Source organism: Poecilia mexicana, unplaced genomic scaffold (genome assembly GCF_051168715.1).
Source record: "Poecilia mexicana isolate PSO_F unplaced genomic scaffold, ASM5116871v1 scaffold_15, whole genome shotgun sequence".
Classification (NCBI taxonomy): Eukaryota; Metazoa; Chordata; class Actinopteri; order Cyprinodontiformes; family Poeciliidae; genus Poecilia; species Poecilia mexicana.
This window is the reverse complement of record NW_028263384.1, coordinates 20900294-20916259: the sequence shown is the minus strand read 5'-3', so window position 1 is coordinate 20916259 and position 15966 is coordinate 20900294. Positions and strand designations below refer to the sequence as shown.

Genomic DNA, 15966 nt, shown 5'->3' with positions numbered 1-15966 from the left:
ATTGTGCTCAAATTTGACCGACTGCTCACAAAGATAAAACCACTCCGTTTCTCACCGTAGGATTCTGAAAACTTTGTGCCGCTTAGAAGCAAACTGTAGAAAAACCGTAAGGCGTATCAACATACCATCTTCATCTCTGAACAAAGCACAGATGTATCTCCAAACTGAACGTTGAATAGTGTTTCTAGGTGAAGCCATTGCGACACAGCAAATCGTCAAATATGGTCAATTTTTGGATTTTTTTTTTCACGACCCGTCTCCATTGACTTACATTGAGTTTTTGGGACGTCTTTTGCCACGAATTACGTCGCCATGGTAACTCCGCCCCGGTGTTACGTCGATTCGCGTTTCCCCATCAGTTACTTGTTAAGGGCACTTTAGACAACTACGGACACCGTGAAACCTCAAACGACGTGTTTTCAGCGAAGTTGTTCTCATAATATATATAAAAGACAAAAGGCGTTGTGACTTGACAAAAATTCAGACTTCTTCCAACAAGTGGCGCCACACATCTACGTGGTAGCATGTTGCGCTAACAGCTGGAGGAGATTTCATCATAATCAGCTTTATCCTTTGTCAGGAGAACAACAGAGACTAAGGTTGCACAAGGGTGTCAAACTGTTTCTGGGTATGGAAAAAAAAAAAAACTTTCTTTACACAATCTTTAAGAACCAAAATTTTAACAACTTAAAGTAGTATAAAGATGTTCTTGCAATATAGTCAGGTTATTGTTTTAAAAAAACACAAAAGAAGCTTTAGAAACAGTTTTGTAAGAATTTTCATTTTTCGAGTTTCAACCCCCTCAAAAAACTAAACAAGAAGTACACCAGATACAAAATACAGAAAACATGCTTGTGAAAGCAGTGGCAGAAATAACACAATCTGAAATGTCAAGTTCAAAATTATTTATGACATTTGTAAATTAAATATCAACTCTTTTCTTGCAGAGTACTTGCTTGTTCCTACGACTCAAGCTTAAGTCTCTTTAGAATGAGTGACAAATTTATCCCCACCTTTCAACATGACTAAATGTGCATTTAGTCATCTCCCTCCAACATTTTTATCCTGTTTTTATTAGCTGAACAAATATCAGACATTTTAACTGTTATAGTCATTTTGGGTGGGTTTCTATTTAGTGTTTTCTAGTTTTCAGTGGATTAAAAAGGCTGATAATGAGAAATATAAGAAAAAATTCTTTGCCAATGAAAATTAACACTGTTGCCAAGGGCTCCTCGCTTCCTCCGAACGTAGGAGGAAGACAGTTTTTAAACTCCGCAAGCACAGAAGCATGTAGTGTGAATAAAACCCATCTCAGCCTTCTCTATTTTCTCCTTTTTGAGAGAGCTGTACAAAGTTTCTTCCATAACTTCACTGTTTTCCTCACGATAAATCCATGTTTAGATTAGTGTTAACGTCTGTCCAGCTTTGGAGACCTCTGCTCTAGAGAATACACACTGAAAGAGCTAAATTGTGGAATCCCAAATACATTTGCCTTTATTAAAAATATTAGGACAGATTGGAAATCATTCAAAAATATATAATTGTTGCATCTTTACTTCAGATGAATGAATCAATTGCTGAGGCTACGTTAGCCCTTAAATAGTGTGAATGGGTTCATCATCACTGCAAAAAAACAATTGCACGTTTTTACCATTCTGCTAGATCTAGTCAAAAATTTAATGTTAAGAAAAGCTTTTATTTTGCTGCGTGAGACTGCAAATTCCCCTTCATTTGCTTTATTTTCTCATGACACAACAAACTGACACATGCAAACAAAAGGATTATTTGCTGCACATCTAAAAACAAGTTCTACTCTTCCTACATCAGTAATCCCTCTCCCCATGCTGAAGTATTTAGCCAGGCGACAGCGCTGAACAGAGATGAACATGGTGCTTTCAGGAGCCCCGTCACACAATATCTAGGGCAGAAAAAGATCCCAACAGTGGCGACATTTAGCGTTCGAGATGTTCCTCCTTTGCAACACATAGATGAAAAGTGCACATGAGAAGAAAAGGGGAAAAGACCACTTCTTCTGCAGCGCACTCCTTCTGGCGGCAAGTCAAGGGCAAGCTGCCAAGGCACTACTTTTCACTTTCCTGACATGAGGCTGAGGCAGGAGCGGGGAGGGCTGGGGGAGCTAAGGGGACTGCTGTTGGGTGCGTGCGTCAGCAGGTCCGCCTGGGACTCCCTTGCCAGGAGGTGGGAAGAGCATGTGTTTCTTATCTTATCGATGGCAGGGCTGGATCGCAGCGTCCAAAACCGACATTCAGAGAGCAGCCGCTTAAAATTATGGCCCCTCACCTCCCGCCACTCACTTCATTCACTTGCTCGCTGAGGCTGTGCAGGTGCACATGTGTGCGTGAATGTTTGAGTGATCATCATTCACCCGACGCTCTCCACATTCCAAAGCCAAGCCATTACACGAGTCAGTGGGAATGTGTTAAATTAGAAAAATGCTGTTTCACTGAGGTCCTGTCATTTTTCTAGACATGCAGATTCTTCTGCACAAACAAGCAAGCTCACACGTCACACTCGAGAAAGGGAGATTTCCACGGCACTTCGATTTGCATTATTTCCATCTGCACGGTTCAGGTAATTAGGTACAAAGGGAAGGAGCAAAAGAACGGTTGACTGAAAAGTAGATAATACTTGTTCTTTAAATTAAACCACAGCCGAACAACAGAAATCAGAAATCAGCTGCTTTCTGGAATAGGACAATTTTCAGCTTGAGTGGAAGTGACGGGTTAAGGCCAAGCTGGAAACGGAAAAATCCCATCTTTTTCTGATCAGAGAATACACCATATCTAGGCACTTCCAGGCTTGTTTGTTAGAGAGTAAAAAAGATCCAAAGTTAGCTATACGTTCAATAACAGTGCCCTGTTTAAAAAAGAAAAAAAAAAGATGTAGCACAGATATACAAAGCCATTTCAAAAAGGAAACAATCCACCGAGACATATCTATGATTCATTAAGGCTCAGGAGAGATTAAGATTTAAAGCAGCTAACAGAAAGGCTAAAGAGAGTACCGCAAAGATCCTTTATACTTATAAGTTATCGATCTGTTATGGAACATTAGATCTAAAACTAACATTTCAGGAATCCTAATGGCATTACTGAAACATCTGATCCTACAATAAATATTTCTGCTCGTAGCTCCTTATAATAAACACTGGCTGTCAAAAGTTAGGGTGCCAGATTTGGGTAGTAACTTTGTTTAATTATTTCAAAACATTCTCCACCGATCATTTGCAAAATATCCTGTACAATTCAAGTAAGATTCAAAGGACATTTTCAAAAAGAAAAATTTATAAAACACAAGTGGGCTAACTCTGAAATTAATGCTAAATAACTTGAAATTAAGTTGACCAGTCCTAGTAGGGTTTTCCACACTTTTCCCAAGTTCGCCTCTTTTAGCTGCAGCTATAATGACCACAGAGATTTGAAAGAATAAAGAACACTTCACTGCACGAAAGTATCAGCCAGAAGAGTACAAAAAACTCCACAGCATTATGTAACTAGGACACAGAGAACGAAGTTGCCAGTAATAGATTACAAAATTGGATTTTCCCAAAAAGTAATTAAAAGACAAAACTGAAACTTGTCAATGCCAAAAGAGTTGAAGGAACTTCCATTATGTAATTGTTTTGTTCTAAATATCACAATGATCTCCTGTGTTCTCCATATTCCTCAACGAAGAAGCAATGTCTAAAGAAAACATCAAGGCATTAGTTTTAGTTTATTTCTTCCTAACAGATTTGCCCTTTTTCAGATTAACTGTGCATTATATTTTACTTAATCAGTGGAAGTTATCTACCATGATTTTGCATTTTGACAGGGGTTTGTGTAGATGTGGGTGGCATCTTTAGTGAAGAGTGATAGAAGAAGGAATAGAAATAAAAAGAAGTTGAAAGTGTGATCTGCGGTAGATATTTTTTTAAAACAGTATTTCGATGCAGCGCTGCAGCAGGCCCCCCATCCCCAAACATTATCCAATACCACATCAGTAATCTGGGGTCATGTTCCCCACTCCACATCTGGTCTGATGCTGAACTGAAGCGGGGCCTGTGGGGACACAATAATGAGAACCACAGATCTGTGCTCCTTCTGCAGAGCCGTTTTCTTTTATGAGACTTGTCACAAGGACAAGCTGCACAGAAATCACTGTGCAAGGGGCCTCTTTCCCATCCTCTCTGATACCAACCCATGACGAGCTGATGAAGGGGTCAATGGACGCCTTGAGGAGAAATCTCATCTGTTTTGCTGCTCAGAGTGTGCCCCGTGCCCCGGCCCGCTCTCATTATAATGTATAAAAAGACTTCAAACTGCAGACACAAGCTAATTTTTCTTTCTTTGAATAGGGTTCAAATCAACACTCAAGTCAAATGACAGTAAGAACATGTTTGGTATGCTTTCCTGGAGTCGAACCTCAATCAGCCTTTTAATTTCTATATCAAGCACTTCACAGATTTATATACATTTCGTCAGTTGTGCTGGGAGAAGTTCTCAGTGTGTGAGAGATGGCAGGAAACGTCTAGCGTGAGCACTTCCTGTCTGACAATGCAGCCCTCTTCTCCGAGTTAAGCAATTCGTCGACAACCAACTGCACTTAAAAAGGCCTGACAGATTGCATTAGGGCTGACCCTGACTGACCTATCCACACACGCACGTACGGATAGCTGCATTTTGTCCTCAAGAGAAACTTGCAGTTACAATATGTCAAAATTGACTCATTGCAAATCAGAAGCGAACACAGTTAGTGCTTAGCTTGTGCTTCTTCACCGTAGACTGAGTTTGAGGGACATTTCAACAGCTTGTACTATTTCACAAATGACAAATGAAGGAGGGTAAACTTGCAAAATACCACTATTTTACATTGCATGAAGACCTATACAAAAAAGACAAAAAAAAAAAAAAAGTAAAGCAGATATTTACACCAGGTCGTATTAATCCGGCATTAAACCCAGATTAACTCAGAGCTGTAAAGCAATTTCAAAAGGCTGTTTCTAAACGCCGACATAAACATCTACAGCAGATGTGGAACTGGACACAGGATGATGAACATCTGCTCACTTCCTTTAATGAATGACTCATTCATTAAAAGGGTACACAATACACGTAATTCTTACTCATCTCACTGAAGTTATTACACCCTGATTTCCAAACCGCTGTTTTACATATTTGATAAGATTGGGAGCTTGAACGAGCTTTGAAAAGCATTCCTGTCCTTTTTTTGAAAAAAAAAAAAAAAATAAATAAATAAATAAAAGGGGGGGTAGCCAGACAGTATCATACTGGATTAATGCAGTTCGCTACAATCTGTATTCCTTTGCATCAACAACTCATGTCCCAAACTACACTGTAAAATGAATTTTGAGGGTATTAAATGTAAGCCATTTAAATTGTTTGCATATAATTAAAGATATTAATTTGTTAGTTTAATGTTAAAGTCAAACGTAGTGGGAAATTTTTTTTGACATATGTTGTGGCAAATACATTTTTCACAACATTTTATTTCAAACGAACTGAAAATGTTGCTTCACTTAGCTATTTCTCATATTTCAGTGGAGGATGAAAGGAATAGCTTAAGATGTATGTTTAGTAAAGATTGAAAATTGCTAAACATTTCTTAATTATTTTGGTACAACAGTTTTGCAGCTTTCATTGATTTGTCAACAAATTCAAACTAGCTCGCAAGCTAGCTGATGAAAATTAAAATTTGCAACCAATAAGGCTTGTAGCAGGAAGAGTGTTTTGTTGGACTGAGAATTTAAGTTGTATCCTCTCTTTAACTTGCTTAGCAAAAGTGCTAATGCTAAATTTAAACTAGTTAGCAAGCTAAAGTAAAAGTTGCATGCAAGCTGAGCTTAGTTGAGTTAAATAAAGAGCTGCTATAACACCTTTAGTTGAGAGTTTTGGTGTTGGATTGAAAAGCTAGTTTTGTATGTGTGCATATTTTTCTCAGAGCTAATGCTAAAGTCAAACTTGCTAGCAAGCTAAGATTTGTAAAGCCTGAGGTATTAATGCCAATAAAGAGCACATTTTGATGTGATTATGTCTACCTTGCTTGAATAGATTTAAAAACTTTATTACTATTTCAGTAGCATCTTACCATCAACCATTTCTTCATATTTGCTTTTTGTTTTTGTTTTTTTGGTTTTTTTTACATAAGGGATGAAACAGAGGAGCAAAATGATCCTATTATTTCAGAACTGAACACATTTAGTTGAGTCAAAAGTGTTTGCAGTTACACTTAAACAATTCCTAATCAGATATAATAAATAGATCAAATTTACTCAAATAAAATTAATGCATATTTTTACGCTAGCTTTTTTTGTTTCAAGTTAGAGGCTTTTCCTGGCCAATGCCGGTTTCCAGCTTTTTTTGATCAGCCTATTGCAATTTTGATTGATTCTTAATAGACAATAGTAATAATAATACAAAATAAAAATGCAGCATGTTCTTTGAAAAGGGTAGAAGTTTTGAATTAAACACAAAATGAGCAAATTATGACCTTTATCTATCCAACTAAGCTGCAATTGATCTTTGTTTAATTAAACTACAAAACTGCATATTAATAAACATGTTAATACATTCAATGAATAAAATGGGTGGGTTTTAGCTTTTGCACATTTAATAAACACACATTTTTCAATATTTGACCTGCCCAACTCTGTTCAGAGCGAGAGATGTACGAACAATTTCACTCTAGACCTATAACTGCCTCTCCAGTTAAAATCAGTAATTCACTGATTCAGCAGCTACTATATTAAATGTCCCCAAAATACACAAGTAAGATGTAACAAAATGCAGTTAATCTCTAACCAGAAGTTCAAAGGAGTGATATAGACTCTTAACAGCAACATATATTGTTAAAAACTCAAAAATCCTGGCAAATTTAAATAAAAAGTATTTCCATTTAGCCAAGAATAATATTATATTGGATAGAAATGGTGCAGAAATACCTTTCAAAAGTAATAAAACTACGCAAAAAGAGTATGAATTTTAAATTAAGAGGCAAACTATACTCTTGATAATCAGTCATACAGCCTGACCCTTCTTATAATTACTCATCAGCCTTTTGTATGTTTCCTCTAGTATTTTGATTACTTTTTTTTTTTTTTGATAATTGATGAGTTTGAGGTAGGAAGGCCACCTTGCCATCATCCTAATCTTTACCTCCCTCCACAGATTCGCAATCAGATTCAAGTCGGGACTCTGACTGGGCCACTCAAAATCCTCAGCAGTACTTCCAGCATGTTTTTGGAAGTACTGCTTCCAGTACTTCCAGCATCTTTCTGGAAGTACTGCTGGTAAAATTCAAAGACTACTAATACACCTCAACCTGCCAGGGTGTGAATAATTTTGGGGTTAAGATTATATGGTACACCATTGTACCGTGATTGTGTGGTGATTTATTTTAAATATGAACAGAGTCATGTATAGATACAAAGTGTGATGTAATGCAAGAGTGGAGGCTGGGGATTAAAAAAGTTAGGAAGTTGTGTTTGAATAGATATGGGATATAAGTACAGGTTTAATGTTTGTTTTTAATGTTTTTTTATTGACAGGCAAATTTATGATAAGGATAAATAAAACAACTATTTAGTTTCAAAAGCTTTAAAAATTTAAAGACACTTGCCCTCCGATGTTTTTAGCACTCTGAATAAAAACAAAATCTTTAAAAAAAAGTTGTTAGAGAAAAGTTATCATTTAGATAAATCATATTTCTTAAATTTATAATATGGCTATTGTGGTAACATATATGTTTCTCATAAAGACTATATTTTGCCTTGATATTAAGACACAGCTCACATTTTTAATGGTGCATTTAAGGTCTATTTTCCCAGGAGATTTACCCCTTTAAATGTTTTTATAAGCACTCTGCCCGGCTCATGCTGCAGACCTGGCTTCGCTTTCTTCTTGCGGAACTGCTGACTGTCCCCCACCATGATGCACCAACTTCAAAGCCTAGATCAGACCCGTCACCATGCTCTACATGCTGTTTAAAATCCCGAGAATATTATCCGACGTCCCCTTCCCCGCCTGTCCCCCACTCGTCTAGTTCAGCTCTCGGTCTGTCATTCATAAAGTTGAAGGGAAATACGGTCTGCCTGCAGGACCAAACATCCCAGCTGAGCCCCGTGTGTCTGCGCCCCGTGCCGAGACTCACAGCGGTACATTTTCTTCGCATGTGAACCTTTGGTATTCTTTTTCACGCCTTGTTAAGTGACTGTCGGTCAGAAATACCTACTTGCACCCAGGAAACAGTCCGTTAACCTTCTGAAACAGCTTGTTGAAGACGGACCATCTTCCATGTCGGATTTATGAGCGCAGAAAGGAGGAGAAGAGCCTCGGAGAAAAGTGCGCCTCTGCAGCTGCAACTTTGTGCGTCTTCTTAGAGCACAAAAATTAAAAAAAAAAAGAAAAAGAAAAGAAAAAGGAAAAAGAAATAGAAAACAGCAAAAAAAAAAAAAAAAAAAAAAACTATTCCAGGACGCGATGATGTCCTGAATCCTTGAAGCTGTGCACGGTTTCAGGAGGGGGAAAGAAGAGAAGTGTGCTGCCGCTCCCCTCCCTCCTCCTCCTCCTCCTGCAGCAGCAGCAGCGCTTTGACCCAGCACCGCTGGCCGAGCTCAGCTACGATCAGTCCGCCTCAGCGGCGTGGTGGCTCCGCGGTGGATGTGCAGCGGCAGACTGAGCAGAGCGCAGCCGTCAACGCAGAGCCACAGAGGGAACGGAGTGAACACACGGAGAGGAGGGCGCACCGGCGGGGGATGACCCACATCGATCCGCTATAATTTTCAAAATAAAAGCTCCATTTAAGACTTACAACACTAGATGAAGCATGTTGAAATGAGTCAAGCTTAAATTATCTTTATCGTATACCCCCATTTACTCTTTTAATTATGACTGAAGCGCAAAAATCACGCAAAAAAGAAACTGATTGTTACCTAAACAGGCGGCTGATTGAAAAACCATTTGGTCCTGTTTCCGGTGTTTCTGCGCACTTCACGGAGTCTGGCAAAACTCGCAGTTTGACGTTACTAGTCGCTGTTCCTGTTCCTGAATTTGTCTGCGTAAAAAGGGGAGCCGAGCCAGCCACAGACCGGGCGCTCTCCGGGGGACGCGCTGCTGTTTCCTCATCCGCGATCAAGTGGGAGATGGTGACCACCTCCACATTTACAGCGGAGCAGGAACACAGCTATCGGGCACTTTTAATTCAGTTAGAATGTCATTTCAGATCACTTATTTCACTTATTCAATTCAAAAAAGTTGAACTCATGCACACGCTGACACATTTCAACTGTTTTTTTTGTTTGTTTGTTTTGCTTTTTTAGATGATTGTGGTTTGAGACCTATGGAAAACAAACAATACATGTCCATGATATGGCCTTCGCAAGCCTGGTAAAAACTGCTGAGTTGACAGTTGTCCAGAATACAATAACAGATTCAAAAAGACAGAAGTTCACTGCTAAAAGAAGCTGTCTGTTCATAAGGTGCTACACCAGCTGATTTCTGCTGTTTGTCCTCCTGCCAGAAGGTACAGGTTGAAGTACAGTTAATAAAGTTAAAACATCAGCAACAATAATAAAAAAAAGACAAAATACAAAACATGAAAATAGGGAAAAAAAAAAGAAAACTTCAGGCAAGCTGTCAAGTTCAATGTATAAACTTCAAGTACAAAATATCACTATTTTATATTGTAACCAAAAATCCCATAAAATCATAAGCACACACACAGCATCCATAACTGAACTCAGTTAATTTTACTGTTTACTAATTTGTGTGCCTGATGCAATCAATCCAGCCAAGCTGTTGGTGGCCAAACCGTCCAGTACCTTTTACATTATGCATCCCCCTTTTAAAGACAATAAGATTACTGAAACTTAAGAAGTTGTGCTTATCAACTCCAGAGTCGGCTCATCCATCTCACAGGAAATATTAGAGCACTTTATGCTTCCTTCTGCTGACAAGCTTTATGGAGATGCTGATTTCATTTTTTAGCAGGACTCGGCGCCTGCAGACACGGCCAATATCTGCTTTGCTGTGATTGACTGACCAGCAATCTGACCTACCCAAAACCCCACGGAGAATCTGTGGAGTATTGTCAAGAGGAAGAAGATGCCCAACTGCATTGATTTTATTCAAGAGGACATATGTTTAAGTAGTCCTCCCATTATTGGTCTAACTTAATAAATAAATAAATAAATAAAGGATTTGCAATTTAGCCATCATATCTGAAACAAATCAATGTGTGTGTGGTAAATCAAAATTATAGTTTTGCTTTTAAATGATTAAAATAAATATATCTTCTAACTACAATTGTAATTTATGTAAACGCAGCTGGATTTTGATTCAACTCTCCACACCCCTCCAAAAAAAAGAAAAAAAAAAAAAAAGAAAGAAAATCCAGATTTGGGATGAAACATTCGAACCCAAACCTACAAAAGAATTAAAGGATTTTTATAATGTTGTTATACAGGGGCAAATAATTTGAGTGTTCAATATAAAAGAAATATTAAAAGTTTTTTTTTAAAGTGGAGCGCCATAAAAGACACAAGAAAATGACAAAAGGATAAACAAATATTTTAAACAAATCTTGCAACTTATTGAATTCTTAAAGTTTCTGATCCGAACCTGGGTTGTTCTCACCTGTAAAAGAAATTAAGCAATAAATTAAATAATCTCTGTATATACTTTCCCATTTGACACCTGAATGGTTTATGCCCTTTATTCAGAAAAACCTTTTACATACAACCAAGAACTGTGAAAAGAAATTTGCCTAATTAAAAATATACATATAAAAAGCTTTACAATTAGTTTTGATTGTTTTCTTTTATCCAAAAATCCTTGTGTCTGTCCATATGGAGTACCTGCAGAGACTTCCATTTTCAAATTAAGTTTAATTGATTTATTTCATCATCTTCCCCAGTTGAACATTTACATAAATTATAATTGTAAATATTGCTCGGAATTGGCTCAGTAAAATAAATCAATGTAATCCACTCCTTAAAGCACAGGCCCGAAACTCATACACTATCCATCTGCAGTGGCACTAACATATTTAGACTCTCTTTCTGATTCTTGGGAATTAGGAATGCAATTCTAGAATAAAAGTAATTAAAAAAAACATTTAAAAATGACTCCCAGTGAGCAAATTTTCCCCAAATCAACAGCATCCGATGTGTTGAAATTGCATTTTTGAGCAGGATTAGACCAAATCATAAAGAACGTATTTTACCTCCATCGTCAATAGTTTTATTAACCCATACTCTTATCACCCTCCTTGAAAATTATTATCAAATGCAGTGCCATGAAAGAAAGTTCATACTGCTTGACCTTTTTCACGTGTTGTTACGTTGCAACCGGGAAACTCGTTTTTTTATTGGTATTCTACACAACTTGTAATAAAACAATACATAAATCTTGGAACACCTCCCAGTTGGAAGACAACATCTTCAAACCAGCCAAAATGTTGCTGTTTAACTAAACTAACAAGGAAGCAGGAAGTCAGAAAAGCAACCATGAAATTCTGCCAAGATCTACAGCTCAGGTGGGAAACTCTGACAAATGGAAGCAAAAAAATGTACTGTTGAAAGAAAAAGCCAAAAGAGGTTTGGCACGACCTGTTTATTCACTTTTCCACATTGTAAACAAGTCATAATCACAGTTCTCACGTACAAGTGTTGTCAGTGTTTTCATGGATAAAAATCCCAGTTTAGTTCAAGTAATATATCCAAAGCTTTTGGGATTATTATTAAGATTTTTAGTTCAGTCTATCAGAAGTGCTTGGTAATGTTCTTTTCTGGTTTGATATTTCCTTACCGTATACTCTGAATACTGAAAAAATTGCCAGGCAGATGGACATTACAGACATATTTTCAAATTGACAAATTAACGTTTTTAAATACACCTACATTATGACTGATCTGCTTTTCCTCTAGTCTTGCAAATGTGCGGTCATCTTAAGAAACATCTTAAAACCCAAAACTTTTGTTGACGATACACACAGAATGTCACTGATTGCCTCATTCTTTGGAGCTTTTTGATTGGTCCAGTCACCAGAAGCATTAAGGATGTTTTCAGGCTGTTTTAAACAATATTTTTGGGACATTTTCAAATAACTCCTGATAATAACAAATTTATGACAATTGCTAATAATTTTCTGATTGTTCCTGGCAATTCTGGTAGTCTGTGATCTTTTCCTGAGCAGAGACTTATGGTAGAAAATATTTTGCATCTTACAAAATACATACGTTTTATTTTATTTATTTATTTTTAAATATTCCAACAAATAACTACTTATGTATTCTTTTTTTTTTTCATAATTATGGTCTTCAAAGGCCAGCAAGCCTCCACAAAGACCTTAGACCCAACAACACCAGGCACCTCACCCAAACCGCCCACGAATATGACCCCGTCATGAATGGATCAGGTGATGATGATGATGATGATGCAGGATATACGATCTTTGACGAACTGGACTTTGAGATTAGCAGTAAGTAGTACCAGCTTCTTACTTCAATGTAAGACTTTACGGTAAGTTCCTGCTATAATGTGATGCAAGGTATCGGTAATAAAAGTGGCATGAGGTCACACTTGTATCTTTATTGTGTCCGTAAAATTCTTATCGATGTTTAAAGTACAGTAAAAATACGCAAATATCAGAGGTCACTATTAAATAAACATAAGACATTTATGTAAGACTGATGGGTAGATAAACTTCACTTTCATTATTGTGTTGCAAAATGAAGTCTAGGTTTTATTCGTTATGTTAAGTTTTTTGGCTTTCTATGGAAAATGTATATCCAAATTGCCGTTTAGTCCATCTGTCTTAATTATAAAGATAGATTTGGGAAACATCTCTTAAATGATATACTGCAATAAAATAAATAAAATAAAAAAAAGTATATGTCTAACTTATGGTAAAATACCGGCAGTTGTGATAGTTTACTACACAATTTTACCATATAAACACAGGTTTTATAGTATTTATACAGTAAAATTCTGGAAACCACAGCTGCTGGTATTTCACTGTAAATTACAGACTATTTTTTTTTTTTTTTTACATTGTATTTTTGACAAATAGCTTTTTGCTTTTATTTTGGGGTTTAGTCTTTTGTAGCATAACTTTATAACTAGTCCTGTATATGTAATTGTTCTTGTAGTTGTTGTATGGTTAAATTAATCTATTTCACTCTTAAATTTATTGACTTGATATTTTTACGCTAGCGGTGGTGAGAGATTGTTTGGGGTTTTTTTTGCCTCACCTGCACATTTTGTTTATTTCTCTTTAGATTTGAAGTGAACTAAATTGAATATTGTAAAAAAAAAAAAAAAAAAAAAAAAAAAAAAAGGAACAGACCAAAAAGAAGAACAAACTTTCATATTTAAGTTGCAAAAAGCCATATTGGAGAAACAGCAAACATGTTTTAGAACATTGAACTAGACCAAAATGTAACTAAGGCTTCATGGATGTACAGCAGGACGAAGGAGCAGACAGAAAAGGAGGAAGTTCAATTAATCTCTTCCATGGACCATAATAGGCAATAATACAGCATCTCTTTTGCCATTCAATCAGACACAGATTTAAAGAGGAGCGGCAAAAGCAAATGAGGGGGATTAGCAGTAATTGCCAACAACTGATGCTGTCATCCAGAACATGTTACCGTGGAATATTATCTCTGCTGCCTGGAGGTCGAGTTGTTAGCATGTTATGATAATCATGAGGCTGTCACACAGCAACGCTCTTCAGTCAGAGAGAGGCTTCCTCAGATTTACAGACAATACGAGTTACGACATTTTATTTCCATTAATTACATTTGGATTAGCTTAATTAGCTTTATAAAGGCCAAAAAATTAACACTACATCACTCTGAGCCCACCATCTTCATGATGAGAGATGGCAGAGGCAGCGTCATGCTGTGGGAAGATGGATGGAGATGAAGCAGGGCAGCTTAGGATCTATAGCAATACTTGAATGTAAATGTTCACAGACGTTTTCCATCCAACCCGACTGATAATGAGGTATTTGTTCTCTCAGTAGGTTTAACTGCAAATGTTACAAAACTTTTTAGGATTTTATTTGTTATAAAAAATACACCTTGCACTTCTCCTTTTACTTTGCCATCTTGTGCTTCTTTATGTTGCGAAATCCATTTAAGTTTGTGGCCAAATTGAGAAAAAAAAGTTAATAGGGTGCAAATACTTTTGTAACTAACTAAGTATGTTAAGATTAAAAGTCTTGGTGTTTACAGTGTCATCCATCTTCCCTCGAAGCGCCACAGTAGGGCTTTCCGGCCTATTAAGAGAAAACTTTTTTTTTTTTTTTAAATCACAAAATTCTTAAGATGGGAGAATCATGTGGGCTGCACAGTGGCACAGTTGGTAGAGCTGTTGCCTTGCAGCAAGAAGGTTCTGGATTCGAGTCCCTGGTCTTTCTGCATGGAGTTTGCATGTTCTCCCTCTCTCCAAATTGCCCCTAGGTGTGCGTGTGCATGGTTGTTTTTTCTGTGTTGCCCTGCGACAGACTGGCAATCTGTCCAGGGTGAACCCCACCTCTCGCCCGGAACGTTAGCTGAAGATAGGCACCAGCACCCCTCCCGATCCCACCAAGGGACAAGGGTGTATAGAAAATGGATGGATGGGAGCATCATGTCATACAGACCGTTACCTGTGTGCTTACCTGTTGTTGCCTGTGGTGGCACCAGTCTACTGAAAGCCCACAGGGCCCATTTTAAAGAGATTAACTAATTGATAAAGGAACTGCAAGACTGGAGGTTCAGATTACATGATCAACTACTCAGTATAAATGCAAATTAAATTTGCTTCAGAGGATAACGTCTTTCCGTTGGAGCTGTTGAGACAAAGGCTCAGCATCAGGCCCCCAAATGAAGTGAGTTTCCTATCTGTGCAACCTTTGCAGATGTGCGCTCATGCTATCAGCACTCAGAGCAGCTGAACAGCTTTGACTCTGCAACATGATACGGCGTAAAGCGTGTCAGACTCCCTCACGGCTGCAGCCTCACATACTGATCATATCGAGACACAGAGGGAGAGCGAGGTGTGGGAGCTGCGACGGGCTACGTCAGCAAGTGCACTATCAATCACCGACATTCCTACACTTGTGAGCAGCTGGCCCATTTAGAGGTCATGCACAACATAATGGATTCCCTCTGACAAACTCAGACACTTTTTTTCCTCCATTTTAACCCAATTAGAAGAAATCCTCAGAAGAAGAAAGCATTTTAAGTCATTTTTTAACGGGGATGTTGCCTTTTCTTCCCGTCTGTAAAAACCAGATGCGCTCTAACCTAACAAAAGTTTTTGATGTTACAGTGCGAGAGTAAAAGTTTCAAAATAAAACATGAAATTCAGAAAACTGTTGCAAGAATTTCCTTTGCGCTCTGTTTTGCAAGTCTATTGCAACTTTCTTCACAAATGTTAGCACCTCTGCTATGGTTGTGACCCAAAGCAACAAAATAAATTGTTGCTAAAGCCATTTGCTGTTCTTAAAATGCCACTCTTTGCTACAGTTCTCCAAAATCTAACTTTGTAGGTGACTTTTTGAACCATCTTCCTTGTGGCAAGATGCATTTGGCTCCTCATCCAGCTTTTTTTTGTTGTTGTTGTTGTTCCATTTCAATTTGTTTTTACTCTAGATATCAGATACTTCAGGCTAGCAGCTATTACACTGGAGATAAAAGCTTTTTTCTTTTTTGTAACCAACAGCTGCTTCTCTTGAACAACATGTTCTCTTGTTTTTCCCATTTTTAAGAGCATAGGTTTGAAGTACTTTTGAATGAACTGACCTGAACAGTAACAGATTTTCATACAAAAAAAAAATCTTAATACAGTTCTACAGGTTTTTTTTTAATCTTTTCAACCATGAAATATAGCTTAGAAAATTTTAAGTCACATTATGTTTATATCTCAGGAAAACAAGAAGTCATGGATTACTAATTAA

At 37.4% G+C, this 15966-nt stretch overlaps 1 protein-coding gene across 2 annotated transcripts in view; it reads right to left on the bottom strand.

Annotated features, from left to right (window-relative positions):
* The window catches only part of pde10a (phosphodiesterase 10A), a 50291-nt gene extending 40855 nt beyond the window's left edge, over window positions 1–9436 (bottom strand). For both annotated transcript variants that reach the window (XM_088013505.1, XM_015010221.2), the window contains exon 1: window positions 8251–9436. In XM_088013505.1, the coding sequence (XP_087869631.1) occupies window positions 8251–8314 (64 nt within the window). In that variant the 5' untranslated portion in view covers window positions 8315–9436. The remainder of the gene's footprint in view (window positions 1–8250) is intronic.
* Window positions 9437–15966: the final 6530 nt, after the last annotated feature.